The 25,557-nt window shown below is 31.1% G+C and overlaps 2 protein-coding genes across 7 annotated transcripts in view; both read left to right on the top strand.

The window, feature by feature from the left end:
* The window catches only part of LOC139517313 (uncharacterized), a 28,429-nt gene extending 20,488 nt beyond the window's left edge, over window positions 1-7,941 (top strand). For all 5 annotated transcript variants that reach the window (XM_071308241.1, XM_071308237.1, XM_071308239.1 and 2 more), the window contains exons 14-16: window positions 205-714; window positions 2,195-2,373; window positions 4,614-7,941. In XM_071308241.1, the coding sequence (XP_071164342.1) occupies window positions 205-714; window positions 2,195-2,373; window positions 4,614-6,062 (2,138 nt within the window). In that variant the 3' untranslated portion in view covers window positions 6,063-7,941. The remainder of the gene's footprint in view (window positions 1-204; window positions 715-2,194; window positions 2,374-4,613) is intronic.
* Window positions 7,942-12,023: 4,082 nt separating this feature from the next.
* On the top strand, window positions 12,024-24,755 carry LOC139517312 (uncharacterized). 2 transcript variants are annotated; one of them, XM_071308236.1, is made up of 6 exons: window positions 12,024-12,213; window positions 18,677-18,805; window positions 20,670-20,796; window positions 21,241-21,714; window positions 23,428-23,606; window positions 24,062-24,755. In XM_071308236.1, the coding sequence occupies exons 1-6, from the start codon at window positions 12,154-12,156 to the stop codon at window positions 24,608-24,610; spliced, it is 1,518 nt and encodes a 505-aa protein (XP_071164337.1). In that variant the 5' UTR covers window positions 12,024-12,153; the 3' UTR covers window positions 24,611-24,755. The 2 variants fall into 2 exon arrangements, with proteins under 2 accessions (XP_071164337.1, XP_071164336.1); XM_071308235.1 differs by lacking the exon at window positions 12,024-12,213 and adding an exon at window positions 18,016-18,186 and having other exon boundaries at window positions 24,062-24,747.
* Window positions 24,756-25,557: the final 802 nt, after the last annotated feature.

The raw sequence follows: 25,557 nt of genomic DNA, 5'->3' as shown, positions 1-25,557 counted from the left end.
TCACATTTGACTGACATAATTTAAATTTGACTTTGGATAAAAAGGGGGGAAAATAATAAGTCAACAAAAAGTGAAGTTATTTAAAGTACAGAGTACAATATCAGAAACCTTAAGAAAAATAAGAAAAAGGTTCTCACAACTAACAACAAACAAAATACCTTCTTGATGAAACGTTTAAATTAAAACATTTTATATTTGATATAGGCAGTGGGTTGCAGTCCAAAAGTCCAAAGGAAACAAAAGCCCCAGAAAAGGCAGCAGATGAAGAGTCTGACAATGATGATGTTCCATCTGATCCAAGTGTACCAACATCTGTAGCTACTTCATCAAATAGTATTACATTAAAATGGAATCGCCCAAAACGAGGCGTCAAATCTGTAGACCATTATGAAATAAAATATAAGGAATGTAAGAAGGGGAAAGGGAAGTGGGTATCTGTTTTGTCAGAGGGAGCAGAAAGAACTGTTAAAGTAAAGGACTTGAAAGCTGAGGCCAAGTATGAATTCAAAGTTCGTGCTGTGAATGAAGACGGCGAAGAGGGGCCATTTTGTCTTCCTATCAAATTGTCAACAGTATCATCCTTGGCAAGATCTCTCATTCCAAAGGCTACCAAGATAGAAGATGGTCATCCAGTTGTTTACAAGCTGCCACTAACTAAAAACATTGATACAGTTAATGAACTTGCTAAAACAAGGAAATGTGTATTTGGATCAGGTATATTGCAGTCTAATAAAAACCCTGAATAGTTAAGACATTTGTAATGCATTGAATACTGTGAACTCAGAAATTATTGCAATATTTTTATGATCTGGAAAATTGCATTGGAATATATTTTGCAAAAATAAGAACTTGTGTTTTAAATTTTGATTGCATTATACAGTCAATGAACTTGCTAAAAATAAGAAATGTGTATTTTGATCAGGTATATTGCAGTCTAATCAAAACCCTGAATAGTTAAGACATTTGTAATGCATTGAATATTGTGAATTCAGAAATTATTGCAATATTTTTATGATCTGGAAAATTGCATTGGAATATATTTTGCAAAAATAAGAACTTGTGTTTTGAATTTTGATTGCATTATACAGTCAATGAGCTTGCTAAAAATAGGAAATGTGTATTTTGATCAGGTATATTGCAGTCTAATCAAAACCCTGAATAGTTAAGACATTTGTAATGCATTGAATATTGTGAATTCAGAAATTATTGCAATATTTTTATGATCTGGAAAATTGCATTGGAATATATTTTGCAAAAATAAGAACTTGTGTTTTGAATTTTGATTGCATTATACAGTCAATGAGCTTGCTAAAAATAGGAAATATGTATTTTGATCAGGTATATTGCAGTCTAATCAAAACCCTGAATAGTTAAGACATTTGTAATGCATTGAATATTGTGAATTCAGAAATTATTGCAATATTTTTATGATCTGGAAAATTGCATTGGAATATATTTTGCAAAAATAAGAACTTGTGTTTTGAATTTTGATTGCATTATACAGTCAATGAGCTTGCTAAAAATAGGAAATGTGTATTTTGATCAGGTATATTGCAGTCTAATCAAAACCCTGAATAGTTAAGACATTTGTAATGCATTGAATATTCTGAATTCAGAAATTATTGCAATATTTTTATGATCTGGAAAATTGCATTGGAATATATTTTGCAAAAATAAGAACTTGTGTTTTGAATTTTGATTGCATTATACAGTCAATGAGCTTGCTAAAAATAGGAAATATGTATTTTGATCAGGTATATTGCAGTCTAATCAAAACCCTGAATAGTTAAGACATTTGTAATGCATTGAATATTGTGAATTCAGAAATTATTGCAATATTTTTATGATCTGGAAAATTGCATTGGAATGTATTTTGCAAAAATAAGAACTTGTGTTTTAAATTTTGGTTGCATTATTAATACAGCACTTCCAGAAATCACAATGATTAATCTCACATTTGTATGATAATGTGCTATTTCCTAAATAATACACATGCATAGTTCGTAGAAATTAAGTCATAAATTGTCACAATTATATATATTATATGTTTTCCAAAAAAGAGGCCAAAAGAACATCTATAGAGCCTTATCATACTGGTGTGGTAAAAAAAGAAATCAATTGCATTATATATGACATGTATATCCTTTAAATTTAGCTTAACATTTTTTTGCATCTAAGTACTCTTCTTTTTCAGCTTCGGAAAACGTTCCTGGAAGAGAGAAAACTATAATGGTAATAGGGGCCACTGGATCAGGAAAGACAACTCTTGTTGATGGAATGATAAATTACATCACTGATGTATCATGGGAAGACGAGTTCAGATTCTCTATGGTAGATCTAACAGAAGACGAAAAGAAGAGGAAAGCTAGTGAAGTAAGAATCATTGAAAACAATAAATAAATATCTTTATTATTTTTTATGACTTTCAAATTGGTAGTAAATAAAAAAAACTAAAAATATTGCCTAATTCAGTGTCAACACTTTGGCATGATGATAGTAGTTAACGGGCATTTATATATTTTGTATAATCCACTCTTCCTACAGTTTCAAGTTAGGTCCTTGAAACTTTACAAAATGTTGACATTCATATTGATGTTGTTCAACTCTGTTTTAGAATTGTTTGACAAACTTTTTCCTGATTTTTCCTGGATTTGGAGCTCAGCCCTTTTTCAGCAAATACTCTTTTCCTCAAAGAATGGAAATTAATTGTTCATAAAAAAATCAGTTAATCTATAGTATACATAATATTTAGTATTGCTACTTGAATCAGAATGTTTATAGATATAGGAAGATGTGGTATGATACCAATGAGACAACTCTCTATCCAAGTAACAATTTATAAAAGTAAACCAATATAGGTCAAGGTACAGCCTTCAACATGGAGCTTTGGCTCACACTGAACAGCAAGCTATAAAGGGCCCAAATAGTCTTATCTATAAAAAAGCAAAAAACGAGAAACACTTATGAACCACATAAACAGATGGCAACCACTGAACATCAGATTCCTGACTTAGGACAGGTACAAACAATTGCAGCAGAATTATTTTAGGCCGTAGTTTTTTTTATTTTTAGTTTTACGAACCCTCCTACCCTAATTTTTGCCAAATAGGAAAAAAAATAAAATCAAAAATGTTGATTTTTGTCGAGCCTTCGACTTTAGTCGAAAAAGCGAGACTAAGCGATCCTACATTCCGTCGTCGTCGGCGTCGTCGGCGGCGTCAACAAATATTCACTCTGTGGTTAAAGTTTTTGAAATTTTAATAACTTTCTTAAACTATACTGGATTTCTACCAAACTTTGACAGAAGCTTGTTTATGATCATAAGATAGTATCCAGAAGTAAATTTTGTAAAAATAAAATTCCATTTTTTCCGTATTTTACTATAAATGGACTTAGTTTTTTCTGCGGGGAAACAAAACATTCACTCTGTGGTTAAAGTTTTTAGAATTTTAATAACTCTCTCAAACTATCCTGGGTTTGTACCAAACTTGGACAGAAGCTTGTTTATGATCATAAGATAATATCCAGAAGTAAATTTTGTAAAAATAAAATTCCATTTTTTCCGTATTTTACTTATAAATGGACTTAGTTTTTTCTGCGGGGAAACATTACATTCACTCTGTGGTTAAAGTTTTTAGAATTTTAATAACTTTCTTTAACTATCCTGGGTTTGTACCAAACTTGGACAGAAGCTTGTTTATGATCATAAGATAGTATCCAGAAGAAAATTTTGTAAAAAAAAATTCAATTTTTTTCCGTATTTTACTTATAAATGGACTTAGTTTTTTCTGCAGGGAACCATTACATTCACTCTGTGGTTAAAGTTTTTAAAATTTAAATAACTTTCTTAAACTATCCTGGGTTTGTACCAAACTTGGAAATAACCTTATTTATGATCATAAGATTGTATCCAGAAGTAAAGTTTGTAAAAAGATTACTCTGTTTTTTTCTGTAATTTACTTTCAAATGGACTTAGATTTTCTTACAATCATAAAATAGTAACAAGAGGAATATTTTTATTGATTTTTTTCCTCATTGCGATTTACAGCAAAAATAGGCGAGACACTGGGTTCCGCGGAACCCTTACAAATTTTTATTTTTTTTTCTCCTCCGACCCAATGTTTTTAATGCAAAAAAAAAAAATTTTAGTTCATAACTGCATGAAAGAATCTAAATTTATGCTCTTGGTGATTTAGTAAGTTGTTGCACATTGATTTTCAATTCAAACCTTGTCAAGAAAAAAAAAATAGTTGTTACACTAGTAGAAAATCTCCTGGTGAAATAAAAAAAAAAAAATTTTGATATTGACGGTTGGTATTAAAAAAAAAAAATCAGCAGCAGCAGTTTTTTTTTTTTTTTTTTTCGTCCTCCTACCCATTGGTTTTGTCAAAAAATTTCGTAAACTAAAAATATAATAACTATGGCCTAAGCGTTTTATTTGTACCAAACCTTCTCCCTTTTTGACTTGCTTTCAATATTTCATTTTGTTTATATGGATTCATTTTCCTCTATGATTAGAAAAATGCTTTGTGCTGAAATGTTATAACAGGTTTATTTTATATAAAATTTGAAAATATCATAATGAAAGTAATATATCATTTCAACTATTTCAGTCTGAATCTCAAACAGAATGGATCACATGTTATACAATTAACAAGATGGAAGGTAGTACCATAGATTATACCCTAAACATCATAGATACTCCTGGATTTGGTGATACTAGGGGTATACCACGTGACAAGAGAATAGTTGATCAGATCAGAGAATTTTTCACCACACCTGGACGTCAGGGGATTACATGTCTTGATGCAGTGTGTTTTGTTACACAAGCCCCTCTTGGTAAACTCACTCCACCACAGAGGTACATATTTGATCAGATCTTATCTGTTTTCGGTCAGGATATTAAATCTAATATTTTTGTTCTAATAACATTTGCAGATGCCAATGAACCACCAGTTAGGGCAGCCTTGAAGGCAGCTAATGTGCCTTATCAAAAATCTTATAAGTTTAATAATTCAGCATTATATGCATCACCTGAAAACCAAGCTGAAGCAGAAATGGGAAATTTATTTTGGAAAATGGGAAGAGAAAGCTTCAAAACTTTCTTTGATGAGTTGAGAACAGTGGAATCTAAAAGTTTATTGCTAACATCAGAAGTATTACAGCTAAGAAAGAGACTTGAGACTACTATTCAAGGGTTACAGAAGCAGATTGCGGATGGTATGAATAAACTCAATACTATAAAACAGGAAAAAGAAATTCTAAAGAGGCATAAGGAGGATATAAAGGCAAAGAAGGATTTTACATATGAAGTGGACGAGGTTCACATGTATCAGATTGACCTTGAACCTGGAGTTTATGTTACTAACTGTATGGCATGTAACAGAACATGTCATTTCCCATGTGGCATTCCTGACGACAAAAACAAACAAAACTGTGCCGCCATTGATGGTGAAAAGTGTACCATATGTCCAATGCACTGTCACTGGAATATTCACAAAAATAATTCATTCAGATTTGACACTTACACCATGAAAGTCACGAAGACTTATGATGAACTAAAGAAAAAGTATGAAGTCGCTCAGAAAGAAGCAGAAAAACATAAATCTGTTCTTGGAAAAGTGAAAACAGCTTTTTCAACTCTTGGTTTAGATGTAATGAAGATGGTTCACGAGGTCCGTCTCCTCATCAATAAGTTACATGACATTGCTCTAAGACCAAATCCACTCAGTGATAAAGATTATATTGATCTTCTGATTGAAAGTGAGAAAAGTGAGAGAAAATATGGATGGGATAAAAGAATCAGTTTGTTCAACAAATTGAGAGAAGAGGCAGCGTTATTGGAGCAGATGCACCAAAAAAACTTCCAACCATGGGTTTACATAGACAGTGATGAGAGTGATGAAGATGACGAAAAGACAGATGATTCACAAGACAATACCGATGATGACGAAAAGACAGATGATTCACAAGAGAATGATGATGGTTCTACAGCTGATGATGAAGATTACAAACCAAAGGACTTACCTCTCTATCAAGAACCAGATATGGATGTGGAATAAACTAATAAAACCGACCATGTTTTATCTTCAATATAAGATGAGAAACTATTTAAAGGCAGCTGTATTAATCATTTTATGGAACTGTTTTAGTTACAACAAGCTGTAATTGTTTTTTAGAAGAGTATTGGTCATTTGTTTTGATGTATCATATAATCAAGAGCACATCTTTTGTTAAAATATACCTAGCTATGAATATTATGAATTGTTTTTATTATTACAGAGGGACCCAAAAATAATCAATGATCGATCAGATACCAGTTTGAATATAAGTCGTTAGGTAGCATTTATGAAAATTTATATGAGAAATCTGTACTTTAATTTTATGATATCAACAAGTTCTATATTGCAAAAACCTAGTGTACTGCATTAAATTGATGTGATTCCCATTGGTCTTGATTATTTTTTATAAATTTTAACTATGATAAGAAATTAACCTATGCATGCAGTTGAAAGATAATATGATTTTTTTTTGTCCTAAGATATCAAAGTTAATTTAAGTTATAAGTAGGCATTCATGTTAAAAATGACTGAAGAACAATCATTTATACATTTATTATGACCTATATTATTATAATCGTATGTTTAGTATATCTTACATTAAAAAAAAACAATAATGTTTGTTTTATACAAAAAATACTAGTTGATATCATAGGATTGTAATGATTTATTTGATTCTTAACTAATGATTTTTGTAGATCAAAAACCATTTGTGTTTTAAAATCTGAAGTCAAAGAAAAGATAGATTAGTTCTAATTATAAGTTAGTTTATACTATTTAGCTTATTTTGTAATTTTATTTGTTGTTTTTAATGCAGTTTGAAGTTCATTTTAAATCAACATATGGATGAGAGTATCATATACATTGGGTTTTTCATTTGTTAATTTGTATCAATTTTACTTTCTTTAAGCACAGAGAATAAGAATACATAATGATAATTACCTATAGTGTAAATGTTTGATTTAAAATGAAAAATGTTTTTTCAAAAGTTTTTTTGTTTTTTAGATATATTTTGACTGTTTTTAATTGGTTTTCCTCAGCCAGTCAGATGATGCTGTCAGTGACTTGTTTCCCTATGTTTCATTGACTTCTGGAATAAAATAAAATAATGTTTATAATTTAACCAATAGACAAATCTGGTTAAAATTAATTTTATTTCCCCTATCGTTTTTTATTTAGTTTCTTAAAATACAATTGCATTAAGGTACATAACTTTAGCAAACATTTTAGCCTTTGTCTACCTTTATAAATTATGCATGCAAGTTTTTAGTGAATAACAATTTGATAACTTTGTGTAAGATGTTATTCTGGAGTAGAAAAGTCTCTCACCAAAAGGCTGAACAACATAATCTTCGTTAAGATAGATAACCAGTAATTTAAATATACACTATTACATGAAAAAAGGTTAAATATAAAATATTTGATAGGTTAGAGAGACAATATCATTGCAGTCACTACACAATTATCATTCAGTGTAAGCTACAAACATTACTTTTAAATTAAATACCACATATTTTGATATATTTGACTTTCAATTTTTAGCAAATTTGTTAGAAATGGTAGTGAATCATTTTGATAAAATACAATTTTTATTTGCCTATAGATGCATGTTAAGAATTATGTAGTCTGATTATTTATCAATCATAAACTTTATGTGGTTTATAAAACTGTGTTACATTTTAATGTTGTGTCATTGTTCTCCTCTTATATTTAATTCGTTTCCCTCAGTTTTAGTTTGTTACCCGATCTTGTTTTTTGTCCATCAATTTACGAGTTTTGAACAGCGGTATAATACTGTTGCCTTTATTTAATGAAAAGTTTTTACTTGATAATACACTTTTTGTCGTTTTATTATTTGACATTAAAGTTTTAGATGGTGAAATACTAGTACATTTATTGCCTTTCTTTTTCCTACAGTGGCAATACAGGCAATGAACAGTTTGTACAGTTGTTATATATTTTTATCAAGTCATATGGAAATAAGTGTCACATAAAAAGTAAAATCACAAAAAAACTGAACTCAGAGTAAAATTCAAAACAGAAAGTCCCTGATCAAATTGCAAAATTAAAAGTTCAAGCACATCAATCGAATAGATAACAATTGTCATATTCCTGACTTGGTACAGGCATTTTCTTATGTAGAAAATGGTGGATTAAACTTGGTTTTACAGCTAGCTAAACCTCTCGCTTGTATGACAGTCACATCTTTTTCCATTATATTGACAACAATGTGTGAACAAAACAAACAGACATAATAGGTAAAAAATGTCACATTTAGGGGTACAGCTTTCAACAATGTCTTATAATCTTAATCAATATAAAAACAAACAAAAATGTAACCGAAGCACAAAAAGGCATAAAGACAAAGCACATAAGCAAAAATGAACAACAAGAATACAAAATTCATAGAACAATAACTAAATGATGGGATGTAAAAGTACAGAGCCGCTTTATATGTTAAAAAGTAACACAAAAAGGCATATAAAAAAAACACATTATCAAAAATGAAAGACAAGAATACAAATAATATTATAGAACAATAACACGAGGATTGGATGTATAAGTACAGAGCCATGCCAAATTGATTTCATCAAAAACCAGACTGAACAGTAAAAGTAATGTTCATAAAGGCATATAAAAAAAATTATTATAACACGTTATTAAAATGATTGACAACTTGATTATGTTTATGTAGTTGAAGTTTATTTTGAATTATGTGTACACAAGAAGAAGTACATACTACAGGTGTTTGGTGTATGATATGCATCATATGCTGTGTAATAGATACATTTTCTTTTGATTGCATACCAGCAGTTGTTGACAGGAGAAGTATTTAAGTAATTGTTGTTCAGGAATTTTCTTTTTGCTACTTTTGTCATTTAGTTGATTTCGTATCAACAATAATTTACTACTTCAGTTTTTTTGTAGCTTAACAAAAATTCACTTCCTATGAAAAAACCCATCATTTTAAGCTCACTTTCCGAGTGAAATATGAGCATTTGCCATCTCTCTTGGTGTCTGTTGCCGTCCGTCCGGAGTAAACTATTTCAAATATCTTCTTTGAAACTACTGACAAATTCCAACCAAACTTTAGTTGAAGGATCCTTAGGATATATAGAATAAATTTTGTGTTTTATTTTCTGTTTTTGAAAATAAATATTGCTGCCATGGCTAAAAATAAAACATAGCGGGTAAAATGCTAAAAAATATATCAAAAACTAAAGCATTTAAAGCAAATCTATCTGGAGTTAAAGTATTTATTAGGTCAAGTTCTGTCAGGCCTTAAATTTTCAGAATCTGATAACCAATTATTGGGTTGCTACCACTATATTTGTAAATTTTAAAGAAATTTTTGCAGTTTTTGGTTATCATCTTGAATATTATTATAGATAAGGTAAGATCTACAGATAAGTTATATGACCAAAGTTGTCAATTGACCCCTCAGGGAGTTATTGCCCTTTAAGGACAATTTTACACAATTTGTTTATCATGTTTTCTAACTTTAAAAAATCCTCGACTCTGAAAAAAACAAACTAAAGCTCTATGATCCTTGATATATCCAGAACAAAGTTTGTGTTTTATTTTCTGTTTCTTCAAAAAACATGGCCGCCATAGCTAAATATAGAACAAAGGGGTAAAATGCAGTTTTTAGCTTATATCTCAAGAACTAAAGCATTTAGATCTAAAGCAAATGTGACATGCTTTAAAATGGTTTATGTGGTCATGTTCTTTCAGCACTGAATCTTTCAGATGAATCTAACAACCCATTGTTTTGTTCCTGCTAGTAAATTGGTAAATTTTATGAATTTTGCAGTTTTACAGTTATTATTTTGAATATTATTATAGATACAGATAAACTGTAAACAGCAAAAATGTTCAGCAAAGTAAGATCTACAAGTAAGTTTGATAAAATCAAAATTGTCAATAGACCCTTTAAGGAGTTATAGCATTTTTAAGACAATATGTCACAATTTGGTCATCTAGTTTGCTTAGTTTAAAAAATATCATCTACTTTGAAACTGATGAATCAATCTCAGCCAAACTTAGGCTGAATGAGTTCCATGGTATCTAGTATAAATTTTGTATTTAGTTTCCCTGTACTTCAAGAAACGTAGCCATTTTTGCTAAAATGAAAGATAGGGGTAGGGTGAAATGCATTCTTTGGCTTTTAGGGAAAATATAACAAATACAAAGTTAGTTACAATGACATTATGCCACTCCTTAATATATGTTGTAAAGCAAAAATAATCATTGATGAAAGATTTAAGCAAAATATTACAGATGAGCAATTCGGGCTCTTGAGAGCCTTTTATGTGCCACATAACTCATTTTTAGTCAGCAATGATGGAATGTATTCTGAGACAATGTAACAGTTCTAGGCTCACAATTCATATTCATTTTCTTTGAGTTTACTGTATATTTGATTTTGAGTTTATTATCAAATTTAAGTACAGAATAGCATTGCAGCAAATTTGTTGGCTAAGGTCAACTTTGCACTTAGGTTTACACTTCACAGATGTAGGATATTTTAACATACATTCCACTTTTCAATTGGTTTATTTATCTAATAGTTCAAAAACAAATATTTTTATAGTGTTTTATCTCCACTTTTTTCAGTTATTTTTGCTCTTAAATAATTGCTATCAAAATTATCATAGTAATACTATGCTTAAACTGATTCTGTTGTTTAGAACTCAATTAACTAGTAATTCTTAGCACCTGTACCCAATCTTCGATAGAAATATACGGATAAAATTTTAAAATAACATTGTTTGTAGTGGTCCATTGCCAAGAAAAAGTTTCTCTAATGACATGTCTCGATCGGTATAAGAATCTATTTTTTACCACTTGTACACAATTGGAAATACATCATTATTAGATTCACACGACGGTTACGTCTTAAATTTACAGCATATCCTAATTCAAGTCTATACTAGTAATATTATATCATTTACTTGTGAAAAATACAAAAAACTGCGTTATTAAAATGTACAAGTCGTTTATTTATATTCAGTAATTCCCTAATTACATTTTGTTAACTTACAAATACCAATGACTTGAGATGACAACGTGAAAAAAAAACTATTTGTATAAGGGAAAATGAGTGTACGACTCAATTAACACCATCACAGAAAAGATAGAAATAAACATTTGAAAAAAAACAATTCTTTCCTTATTTTACAAATATACAAAAGTTAAACCTGCAGTCAGATACTACAAATATATACTCTATAGTTTGTTGATTTCAAATGATTTGTAAGTTTATAATCCAAGTATGTCCAATGAATAATGTTTGTTCCAAAGTTCACAGTTTGATAAAATACAGTAGTCAAAAGAGGAGTCAAAGGTAAATGTATACAGGGCATATATAATCGGTTTATTTTTTTCCATCAAATCGTCAAAATTATTTTTAGGTGTCTGCAATTATGCGGTCTTTAAAAAACTTGGATCTGCCTCCTTTATTTTTTTTATCACTGCTTATTGTGATTGTTTTGTAAAGCGATATCTCAATCATAACTTGGTTTACAGACGAATATATATGGTCACGAAGTCAATCATTTGTGCATTAGAAATTGCCTTTTTGACGAATTTCAAGAAAATCTCCAAAAACTGTCCTCGTTGCTTCTAGTTTTGTTTGATAAGAACGCATAATACCTGATTTAGCTACAGGTATTGTGTTTTAAAAGATTTTTTTTTATGTTGGGTGGAAGCCATTAAGTAGACCTACGATATTATATATTAATGTAAAAGTCCCAGTGTAGACCAAATTCGTATGAATTAGCAGCATCAATCTCTCTCGAAAATAAGATGAACCTTTTTGATACACTTTTCAACTTGGAATCAATTGATTTTTAAATTGAAAGCGAAACTTGAATTCTTATTGTTTCAAAAAGGTATGTAGTTGATAGTGACAAAAATATACACACTTACATAATTTTTTTTATATCCGGGGATTTACAATGTAGAGTTCGACTTATCGATCGGCACAGTTTCGTGTAAGAATTTATAAGCGTTTATGTGGTTATCTGTCTAACTACTTATTTATATGCATATGTATTCGAATGCTATCATTTAATACATGCATTAAGGACTGATGTCTGCTTTTGGAAATGATTGTCACTTTTACTATAACACTAGTTCAGGATGTGAAAAGGTACAGCTATATTTTTTTTAGTTTTAACTTATCATAAAGGAAGTCACTTATTATAACATTGTATATTATTTTGATAAAAAATAAACTCATCATAGATACCAGGACTAAATTTAGTATATACGCAAGACGCGCGTTTCGTCTACAAAAGACTCATCAGTGACGCTCGAATCCAAAAAAGTTAAAAAGGCCAAATAAAGTACGAAGTTGTAGAGCATTGAGGACCAAAATTCCTAAAAGTTTTGCCAATACAGCTAAGGTGATCTATGCCTGAGGTAGAAAAGCCTTAGTAATTCAAAAAATTAAAAAATTTGTAAACACTCAATTTAATTAAGGGTGAAAGGCGTTAATTGGTGATTGTTTGATGTTCCCAAAGCCCGTTAAGATTTGTTTTTCCGAACTGAATGTCTGACAATAACAGTTAAAAGTATAATCACAAAAATACTGAACTCCGATGAAAATTCAAAAAGGAAAGTCCCTTACTAGTGATAATATTTACTAAGATAGACTGATTATCACATATTCATTTAAAATTAAAAAAAGAACGGACCTATCACGTCATGTAAGTCGTAAAGGAAAGACAACACGAAGACCAAAAGAAAAGCAATATGATGAGTCCTTAAGTGATTACAGTTTGATATTACTGTTTTTTATGCTACGTAAGATCCTGATAATAAACCTGATTTTAATGCACGTACTGCAGAACAATGGTTAGTTGTTCCCTCTTCAATAGTGTTGTCCATGGTAACAATTAATATTTGAAAAAGTCTTATCCGCCGAAAAGTCATGAACAAAAAAAAAAATCAGAGTGGAACGACACATATATTTAGATGAATCTAGATGTTAATAAGGAGCTGATGGTGACTAATAAACATAACAAATAAAAATATAAGTAAAGAAGCTACAACACACATCCTGGTACACTGTATGTTGTATTATTTGGGGGATAGCCAGGTCATATTTAAGAAAAGAGCACCGGTGCTGTTAGAAAGTTGCTATACAAATTAAATTTTCAAAATGGAACAATCCAAGTCATTATGTTTTTATAGTCAAGTTTAGTTCTCATTCAAGCCTTCTGTTGCTTTCTTTGTGTGTTCTATATGTATTTCTTACAGAGAGGAAATGTATGACACCTTCCGCATATTTAATTGCCAAAAGGAATAAGTTTAGGTGAAAAGTAATATAGCGTGTTGCCTTATCTGATGAATAGCATATTCACCAAAAAAGTATCAAACTACCAAAAAAAAAGTTTTTTTGATGGTGGTGAACTGTTTGTTGGAATTAACGTGTTTTGTTTTAACAAACTATGATTTGTTCAAACTAAGGATAATTGTGACGTAAAGTGCAGAGAAGTTCTTTTGAGAACTTAACTGTTTGTCTTTATTTTGTTTTTCTTCATTGGATAAAATAGCAAGCAACCAATAACAAGAGTATATTGAGAGGTATATTTACAGTGGATATGTATAATTATATCCGTTTATTAACTAAACATCGACGACTGATAGGCGCAACATTGTTTCATAAACAACAGTATTATCCACCTAACTAAGCTTCCTTTCACTGTTTTATAATTTTAAGGGAAATGCACATTAAGACCAGCAAACCATAGCCGCGGATGAGCCTCAGATGCGCTTTTCTCTCAGTTTTGCGCATTTTATATGAACATTAGTATGTATAATATGGTCTCTTGTAGGTCTTGACTTGCAAACAAAACTACGTATGGCTATTTGTTTTTAGTTGTTTATTTATGTTAACGTCTTTTTTCATTATCGTGCATTAACTTAAACTCCAAGGGAACGTTATTGTTCACAATAGAACTTTTTTTAGAAAACAAAATATAACTGACAATAATTTAACCTTTAATCTCACAACCCGATATTACGGTGTTTTTTTTCGCTAGTCAATTAAAAGTTTGGTGACTATGTTGACTGCATCTGATCGTTTTTACTAGAATCAAATAATAATACAGACACATATTATTGTTTCATATCCTGACTTATGTCTAAATAAAATAGAATTTATTTATGAAAAAAACTATAAACTAAGCGAAAAGTTACAAATAGTTTATTTTTAATCAGGGAATTCCTATTTTCTTATCTTCTGAACCTTTCAACAACAAATGTCTTTAGTTGACATCGTAAAGAAACCAATTTCAATTAAAAAAGGCACCAAAGAAAAAAGCAAGATAAACAGTTTAACAAAATGATTTTAACATTATTTTACAAATATAGTACCAAAATTAAACCTATTAATTATACAGTTTATGAGTTTAGTTTAGATAGTTGATATACGTATTCAACATTTTAAAGAACATTTTACTATAAACAATAACCACTATAAACCTATTTCTCGTATCAAAGATAAACTAAAAGAACTAGCCAAGGAATTTGTTTTTGTCCCGGCAGATAAAGCTGCTAATAATTTTATTATTGTTTGACGTAAATTTTACATTGAGGTTCTGAAAAAGGAAATCACCAATTCACCAACATTCCAACTGACTCCATTTTCAGAAAACGAAATCTGTAACAAACATAAACTTTTAGCCACCGCTTTACAAGCAGAGCCAAATACAATGAAAGTCCCAACTATGTATTGGCTTCCGAAGCTACACAAAACCCCTTACAAATATAGATTTATTTCGTCTTCAAACCATTGTTCAACTACTAAATTGTCTATTCTTCTTACCAGCACACTTGGTACAATTAAAAACCTGATAATAAATTGTTCAAATAAGGCCTTCGAAAATAGTGGAATATATTACTTTTGGAGTGTCAAGAACTCGTTGGAAGTACTTGATAAATTGCATGCTTATATTGGTGATTTTGAATCTGTTCAAAGTTTTGATTTTTCTACCCTGTATACCACATTGCCTCACATTCTCATTAAGAAAAAATTCACACACCTAATTAAATGGGCATTCAAAAAATCAGAATGTGAATATATATGTTCAAACTCTTTTAGGTAATTTTTTAGTAGCAATAAACAAAAAAACTATGTTAATTGGACATGCTTTGATACTATATATGCCTTTGAATGTTTACTAGATAACATTTTTGTTCGCTTTGGGGATTCCGTATATCGTCAGATTATCGGAATTCCAATGGGGACTAACTGTGCATCACTTATTGCGGACCTGTTTTTGTATTGTTATGAGTTACAATTTATGACAAAAATAAGCAAAGACCCATCGAAACAACATCTGATAAACAAATTTAATAATACTTTTAGATATTTGGATGATATTTTGGCTCTCAATAATGACGACTTCAGTATGTATATTAATGAAATTTATCCTGTTGAACTTACTTTAAATAAAGCTAATACTAACAATGACCACTGCCCTTTTCTCGATCTTGATATCTATATCACAAATGGAAAGCTGAATACTAAAATTTATGATAAAAGGGATGATTTCTCATTTCCTATCGTTAATTATCCGTTTTTAGATGGTGACGTTCCCTTGTCACCATCTTACGGTGTTTATATATCTCAACTTGTACGATTCGCTCGTGTATGTAACAATGTTTTAGATTTTAACGAGAGAAATTTATGTATTACTGAAAAATTATTACACAAGGGTTTTCGATATCACAAACTTGTCAAAACATTTACTAAATTTTATCATCGGTATAAAGACATCATTCGTAAATATAGCTCAACATGCAGACTTCTAATACGTTCAGGTATTTCACATTCAATTTTTAATGGAAATATTCTTTATAAAGCACAAAGGTGTCAGTATTCACCTCAGAAACTTACAAAACCTTTGAATAGACTTATTAAGAAGGGATATAATTACGATACTGTTGTCAAGTCATTAAAGATTGCATATTTTGGCGTTAATATTGAGTCACTGATAAGGTCTTTGCATCGGAACTAAACACATTTATTCTAAAAACAGTTGTTGGCATGACACGGGTTATGTTCTTCTCATATATGTTATGATGGTATGATACTAAACCCCTAACGGGAAGGATTGTGCCTGATGTTCATATGATGAAATCATAATCTTTCAGTCAGTTTAATTGAAGTCTGGAGCTGGCATGTCAGTTAACTGCTAGTAGTCTGTTGTTATTTATGTATTATTGTCATTTTGTTTATTTTCTTTGGTTACATCTTCTGACATCAGACTCGGATTTCTCTTTAACTGAATTTTAATGTGCGTATTGTTATGCGTTTACTTTTCTACATTGGTTAGAGGTATAGGGTGAGGGTTGAGATCTCACAAACATGTTTAACCCCGCCGCATTTTTGCGCCTGTCCCAAGTCAGGAGCCTCTGGCCTTTGTTAGTCTTGTATTATTTTAATTTTAGTTTCTTGTGTACAATTTGGAAATTAGTATGGCGTTCATTATCACTGGACTAGTATATATTTGTTTAGGGGCCAGCTGAAGGACGCCTCCGGGTGCGGGAATTTCTCGCTACATTGAAGACCTGTTGGTGACCCTCTGCTGTTGTTTTTTATTTGGTCGGGTTGTTGTCTCTTTGACACATTCCCCATTTCCATTCTCAATTTTATACTGTATTGTTTGAAGATTCCGAACCAATCTTAATTATAATCAAAGTATATCAAAGGCGTATTTTAAAAAAATAAAATCGTCCAAGATATGTTGTTTTCTTGAATAACATCCTTTAAAAACAAATCCAGGATCCACTCCTGATAGATTTGCGTTCACTGCTTTTTTGTGATTTTTTTGGCAAAGCAAAATCCTATTCATTTCCTGGTCTAAAAAGTAAAATCACAAAAATACTGAACTCCGAGGAAAATTCAATCGGAAAGTCCCTAATCACATGGCAAAATTAAATGACAAAACACATCAAAGAAATGGACAACAACTGGCATATTCCTGACTTGGTACAGGCATTTTCAAATGTAGAAAATGGTGGGTTAAATCTGGTTTTACAGCGCTAAACTTCTCACTTGTACGACAGTCGCATCAAATTTTATAATAATGATAATGATGCGTGAACAAAGGCGAAAAGATAAGGTGAAGAGGTCAATTATTTGTTCATTGGATATTGCCCTTATAAGGACTTTTGACACCATCGAATTCGTCAGAAACTGTATAATGTAGAAAAGGGTGAATTGAATCTGGTTTTACAGCACCAAACATCTCACTTGTACGACAGTCGCATCAAATTTAATAATATTAATAATAATGCGTTAACAAAGGCGAAAAGATAAGGTGAAGAGGTCAGTTATTTGTTCATTGGATATTGCCCTTATAAGGACTTTCGACACCATCGAATTCGTCAGAAACTGTATAAAATTTTGACAATTGACGCACATTACCTGATTTATTGATTGGTGTTTAAAGCAACATTCAGTGTTTATTGGTGGAGGAAACCGGAGTGCCCAGTGGGAACCATCTACCTTCAGTAAGTAACCTGACAATTCTTGTAAATTAAAATTGGAGTCCAATGTATCTGCCCCGTGCGGGATTTGAACTAACAACATCAGTGTTGACTGGCTATTCGTACACATGGTACAGTAGTTCGATTACTCAGACCACTTGGTCAACGATGCTCCCTAAATATCCGATATAGTTCTAATAATAATTGAAATAATATTTATTACATTATGATACCCATAAAGTGAGTGGACCAAATTCAGATTAGCTTTGGCTGTATCAATATCACGGTAACAAGATGACCCGTTTTGATAAAATTTTCAAGTTTCATTTTAGGTGAAACCGAAACTTGAATTCTTTTTGTTTCCAAAAAGTATGGTGTCACGTGTGACAAAACAAATACACAATCATATATTTTGTTTTAGCATCCGGGTATTTAAATTCGACCAATAGATCGGCCCAATTTCGTGTACGAATTTATAAGTGTTTATGTGTTTATCTGTCTCACTATTTATGTTTGTTTATGCGTATGTATTCGAATGCTATCATTTAATGCATGAGGAGTGATGTCTGCCTTTGGAAATGATTGTCATTTTTACTACAACACTAGTTCAGGATGTGAAAAGGTACTGCTATATTTTATCATGAAGAAAGTCACTTAACATCGTATGTTATTGTTTATTGTTCATATATTATGCGTGTGAATAGTTGACTAGTGATTGCTTGACTTTCTCGAAGTCCCGTATAAGAGATGTTGGTCTGAATGAAATATATGACAATCACAGTAAATTTCCCAATAGGCAAAATTTTTACTTAGATACAAATTCGAACAATTTCCCCATTTAAAGTATGGTAATGATTTAATTTAGTCCCTAATAAGACACCGAGTATCTCCTATTTCTATAATAAAAAAAATGATATGGAAAGTACTATATACTAATCGCATCATGTTAGTAAACGCAAAATAATAAAAAGAAGACATATCATAGTCCATGAGTGATTACAGTTTAATATTGATTTATATTACGTAAGTCGAAGGCTATTGCAGGTACTCAAGAAGAATGTGTAGTTGTTCAGTCTTCTGTTGTGTTGTTCTAAATTTTTATTTTATTTTAGAGAGATAGATGTCCTTTCAGACATAGCGAACCAGCAATATCCTGTTTCGTTACGTGTAACTTTTGGCAGAAAGGGAGATGCACCAAATCTAATTGTAAATATAGACATTCAGTAGTAAAACACCAACAGGTAAACAGTCTAAGATTACTTATTATCGCTATCAGTAAGGGAAACTTTTTTTTCTATCAATGAAATCGGTCCCGGAAGCTAAGAAATGACTGAAGTTATAGCAAAATGTAAAAATACACAGATAAAGATACTTCCTGATTTTTAATGTCATGATAAATCTGTTTCCCCTTGTTAATTTAGTTGACAGAGGAATTGCATGACACATACGATATATATAATTTACATAAGGTCCATATATAAAAGTATATACCAAAAGGCTTGATCAATTGGTATTCAGTCAAATCACGCACAATAGAATGTTAAGGGCATACGATACAGTTACAGGGGAGTTAATGACGTTGCTAACGTAAAATGTTATTTTCGCGACGTCAAACTGTGACATATCGGGAAAAGATGCATTTTTCGACTGATTTTTATCATTCAAACTGATTTAATTTGAAAACGAGTTCATGGACCCCTATTTTTCAAAACGGCAATTTGTTTCATTTTGCAGGGAGATTATGTGACCCAAATTTTATAAAACTGTAAATAGAGGATTTTTTTTTATTTTGATAAACATGCAGCAAAATATGACGTTTTTTCCTCAATTCATGAACATTTGATAAATATGAGTTATTTCTGAATAAAAAAATGCATATTTTTTTTAGGATACTTATAAAATACAGAAATTAACGATTATTTAACAAAAAACAATTTGTGTTTATCTTTTATAACAAAAAAGTTATGTCTTTCTTTCGAAAAAAAAATTACGGCCAAAAATCTGAATTTTGAGCAAATATACAAAATTTCGACCTCATTTTACTCAAAAAGAAGCACATTAAGGTATATTTTTTATTATATATTTGATTTAATCAGGTAAAAAATAGCCTATATGCAAATTTTCATGAACTTGTAAATACAGGATCAAAACTGTATCGTATGCCCTTAAGGCAGCTTATACAACAATACGAAAGATTAACTTTCAGGGCGCAGGACATTTGAGCGAAAAAAAAACTAGGAGGGGACAATTTGGTGAAAAGTTAACTTGTTAAATGACATCCTGATTAACGTACTTAAATCAAAGAACAGCAATTTGGCCATGTCGCTGTCAGTTTATTTTCAATTTACGAGTTTGACTGTTCCTCTGGTATCTTTCGCCCCTCTTTTAGGCTGGGTTAATGTTTAAGTTGTTTGCATTTACAAAAGAAAAAAAATGTGAGGGCTAACTTCGTCTAGCTACTTTTATTTCTTCCGGAAACTATCAAATTACAAACAACAATATATTTTAAGTACCGATGAATCTACTCTTTAGTATAATGAAGACATAGAGATGGAACAATTCCTATCTGAATTACCCGAACAACCTGGAACAAAAAGTGTATCAATAGTCCATCCTGTACGTTAAATGGTACACACATTAACAATTAAACATTTGAATTAACTTTACACACTTTTAGCGTTGTATTTTAATGAACACAATATTTTCTATATTGTGCTGTCCTCTTTTAAAATTTATCATTCATTATTTATAATTTCCGTCGCTAAAACTATCATTGATTATTTCAATTTTTGTAAGAAATTGTTAAAAAATCTGAAGCTAAAATGGTTTTGATATTTCACTTTTGCATAAAATGACTTAAACGTCAGCTATTTTTCGCTAAAATGTCCTATTAAACCCAATTGTGACGTATGCCAAGTTTTCTGCCATTGGTTCGTTATCTTATTTTGTTACATAAAAAGAAACCACTCACTAAACGCGTCATGTAAAAATAATACAGTTTAACATTCTTGTAATGTATGTTTCCTTTATTATAAATAGCCAATGAAATATTCAACTTGTATTTAAATAGGACTACCTCTGTCTCAGTGGTTATTTCTTTTACAGAAAAAACGGGAACTTATACCCTGCTTTCATGAAACCCAACCATCCGGTTGTTCACGCCCAGGCTGTCCATTTAAACACTCCAAGCTTGATCCAACCACTCGGTATAAGTATGAAGATACATTATCCGGTAGGTTATTTGGCTTTCTGCAATATGACTTGATATCAACAGATGTTTGTGTGACGAATTGGTATTTTTGTGTGTCAATATTTATTATTTATACACACTATGAGGTAAGATTGTCAAAATGACTAATGGCTTCTTAAGCTTTATTCATTCAATGATCGTGTGGTTGTATATTATAAACTGACAAAGTTATAGTGAATTATTTGCTCCAAGACCAAAATGTTTGTTTTAATCATATTATAATGAAGTCCATTATTAGGTAGTTGCTAAGATGAAGGATAGTAGTTTTTTTTTATTATTTTACTCTGAATAGCATGAATGTCATAACAGCAATGTTCTTTACAATTGTATTGATTCTTTTAATTTTTCATTGGCTTTTAAAATAATTCGAAACTACAAATACTAAAACAAATGTCCATAAGTGAATTATTTTCTTTCGACATGTAGCTACCCATGCAATGGCGTCAGCTGAAACTGGTTCTGTTTTTTTGGAACCTTCATCGTCACCGAGTACCCCTATTTGTTTAATTTGTACTAGTAACAGTATCATGCTGTCATGGAGAGAACCAGATAACACAAATGGTAACATCAATGAGTATAAAATTGTCTTCAGAGAATACACTACGAGTAGTTCAAGATGGAAATCTGCCACAACTAAAAGTAAACAAACAGTTTGCACAGTGAATGGTCTGAAAGGTGATACCCAATACGAGTTCAAGATTTGTACTGTTGACAGAGATGGAGAGGAAGGATCATTTAGCCATCCATCAGTCGAATTCAAGACTAGGCCATCTCTAGCAAATCATGTTATAGCTTCAGCAATGAGAGTAAGACATTCAGATCCAGAAATTTATAAAATTCCATTTCAAAAAATAAAAAGTAGTACAAATAATGCAGCAAAAACACAGGAATACCATTTTGGTAAGTAAATACTATTTTGTCGAGGATTTTGACCGAACATCTAAACATTAACATGTGTTTAATAATCATTTAAAACGTATGTAAGGAAAAGTTATATTTTATATATCCTGACATTGAGTTGGCCTTTAGTGTATCCTGAACAGATGAAGGAACTTTGATGCGCTGTGATGGAATGTATGAATACTTAACTTGTATTCATGAATAAAACAGGGACGAAAGATACCAAAGGGACAGTCAAACTCATAAATCTGAAACAATCTGACAACGCCATGGCTAAAAATGAAAAAGACATACAGAAAAACAATAGTAAACATGACACAACATAAAAAACTAAAAAATAAACAACACGAACCCCACCAAAAACTAGGGGTGATCTGAGGTGCTCCGGAAGGGTAAGCAGATCCTGCTCCACATGTGGCACCCGTCGTGTTGCTTATGTGATTACAAATCCGGTAAATAGTCTAATTCGGTAGGTCACATTCATGCAGTGTGTTTTAATTACAATCAATATTTTGACACACAGCGTGATATTTTCTGTCATTTTTTCGTAAATACTTCTGAATTTGTGTGAATCACCAAGCTCAATAGGAAGATAATATTTCATATGCAATAACAAATGATAAATACTTGTCTTTTCCTGGTTTTTATTATGAATTATAAGTTTTAGTATTGTCGCCGAAGGAGGAACACATTCTACAATCTTAGATATACAGTTATGGTTTTAAAATTAAAAATAGTAACATGTGCTTGAGCGTTCGTAGTGGATTTCCTGTTTATGAAAGCTTTTCGATTAAAAGGTTTATATCCATATTGGGAGAAAGTAAAATTTTATCATTAACATTCATTTATTTTTATTTTTAACAAGAAATGCTCACCAGACGAAATTCGGACTTGTATATTTTAAAAATTATATCATCACTAAATGATGAAAAGACAGACATAACTAGAAGATAAAGAACCTTAAATACCTCAAATAAAAGCAAGATGCAATTGATCTTCTCTATTGTTAGTTTATATTTTACAGATATTTGACTGCTGCATACCAATTATTGTCACATTAACCAATTATGTATGTTTGGGTTGCTCACCCAATTTTGTCAATATAGCGAAACTATAAATAAACAGCATACAAGAGGAAGGTTTAGCGAGCCATAAAACCAGGTTTAACCTACTATTTTCGTTCGAAATACATGTATATCTGTACCAAATCAGGAATATGGCAGTTGTTTTCACTTGTTCCGTTGTTTGATATTGTTTTTTTTAATCTTTTCATGAACGTTTTGAATGTGCCTATTTGTCTTGGAGTTCAGTAATTTTGTTATACTTTTTTGTTTAGCTACAAGAAGTTCTTCTTACAGTTTGAAGATGATGAAAACCTCAATATGTTTAGTTTGTTTACAAAACAAATGAAAGAACTATTTACGAGCAGATACTATTAATATAAGACAGGTGGAAATAAGAAAAAGGTGTTCGTACTGTAGATTACGTTTGCTATTGTCGTTATAAACATTCTCTAAATAATCATGTTGATGATGTTTTCATTGTAACATGCACGGAAAGAATATTCACAACGATATATGTTCTACAAGATATTGTTTACAACAGTTGTGAAATAAATATGATTATAGGCCTGGTACCTTTGATAACTATAAGTAGACATGGGTCCTGACAATTGAATCTGTTTATACAAAGTGAAGTTTGTATATTTACCAGGAAAAAAGATACCAGGCAGCAGTGGGAAAACTATAATGCTAGTTGGAGCTTCAGGATCAGGAAAAAGTATACTACTTGATGGAATGATTAATTATATTTTCGGTGTTTCCTGGGACGATAACTTCAGATTAACGATGGTGGAGTTGTCTGATGCTGAAAAAACAAGATACACTGATCAGGTGAAAAGTTGTATTCATAGCAAATTATAACCATTGCCCTAGGAGATTTTGAGATAGTTGTATCTAAAGAAATGTCTTATATGATCTAAATTATTTGTTTCTATAATATATGTCTAAAGATGTCACAAGTAACCGATGCCAATTTGCTATATATGTTGCCTAACCTCTGCATTATATATGCTAATCCACAAAAAAAATCTTTCCAAACAATTTCTGTCAGCCACTGTTTATGCCAATATATTGACTGACATCAAAGAAAGAAAAAAAGGTTATAAGACTAAGCTCTTAGTGTTTTAAAAAGTTTTTTAAGTCTCAATTTGATATTTTTACGTCTACATTGTTTAAAGTTATGGAAAACAAGTTGCGTAAACATAGTTTTGACGAGAACTGCTTGCCATACGAATGTGTAACGAATTTATTTGCAATTATACAGATCATTTGATTCTTCATTTCAGACTAAGTCACAAACTGAATGGATCACCAGTTATACCATCAGCTCAATGAGTGGGAGTAATCTGGGTTATGATTTACAAATAGTAGACACCCCAGGCTTTGGAAATACTCGTGATTTAGTCAGAGATATAGACATTGTAGATAAAATCAAGGAGTTCATTAAATCAAGAGAAAGTCAAAGAAATATGAATTTAGATGGCATATGTTTTGTTGTGCAGGCACCACTGGTTCGATTGACAACCCCACAGATCAGTAGTTTTAATGCAATTTTATCCTTGTTTGATCAAAATTGTGTGAACAATATTTACGTCTTGATAACATTCGCAGATGGAAACAACCCACTTGTTCTTGATGCTTTACGAGGTGCAAAAGTGCCATTCAAAAAGTCTTATAAGTTTAATAATTCCGCGCTTTTCATTTCAACCCAGGATTCACAAGAATCAGAGTTTGGCAGTCTCTACTGGAAAATGGGGATGGAAAGCTTTCGCTTATTTTTTGATGATCTGCAATGCGCACAGACTAAACCCTCACGGAAAACAAAGCAAAAATAACAAATTCAATAACTATTCAATGGCTGCATAGGCTGTAAGCTATTGAACAATTAAATAAAAATCCGAGACGACACGATACAGACATCATAGATAACAATAATTCACATGAGAAAAATAGATTTATCTGCTAAGACTGACGTCACCATATTTTATTTCATCCTTTTTGCAATGCACATCTGATAAGTTCCGGAACAGAGGTCTGCTTATGTTAACCAACTCGTGCTAGCACATATTTTAGTTTTAACTCTCCATAAGATCTTTTTACTTTCACTAAATAGGTTTTGAAAATTATTGTTTAGATGCATAGCACAGTAAAACAGTATGTACAGTTGCCATGGTTCATTGCAGTACAATCCATTTTATTTCTGTCTTGGGTATGGAATATGGAAAGTGACATGCTATGATACAAGTATACAGTTGGTGACGTCAGTCTTAGCAGATATGACTAAGCTGTATTTACGATAACCACTCTCCAACAAAAGATATGTTCAGATCTATGACTTCACTGTTACTTTGATTGTAAGTTTTCCAGTTTTATACAGTAACATTCCATCAAATGTATAAAGAAAATATATAAAACTATATAAAAATATAAAACTTTATATTCCACAGTCAATAGCACAGCAGAGGTTGTATTTACTTTCTTGGTAGGGGATTGCTTCATGCAAGATAGCTACTGAAACAAGGGGTATAACAATAAAGTTGACGTGATCTTCGAATATTTTACAGAAGCCATCACGACTTAATTGATCGTTACCGAGTTTCTGTCACTGATGACTATGTAGTTCTTATATTTGTCCTAGCTAAAATGAAAGCCATGTAATCTGTCGGTTTTTTTCCCCACTTTTGATCTTCTTTAGAACCACTGACTTCATATGATAGCAAAGTACTTTCTGGTTGAGCTTATATTTTGCATTTGACCATATTTCTTTTAGTTTACATAGATA

This window comes from Mytilus edulis, chromosome 3 (assembly GCF_963676685.1).
Source record: "Mytilus edulis chromosome 3, xbMytEdul2.2, whole genome shotgun sequence".
In the NCBI taxonomy this organism is placed as follows: Eukaryota; Metazoa; Mollusca; class Bivalvia; order Mytilida; family Mytilidae; genus Mytilus; species Mytilus edulis.
Note: the sequence above shows the minus strand (reverse complement) of the source record. Positions and strands in the feature narration are given on the sequence as shown.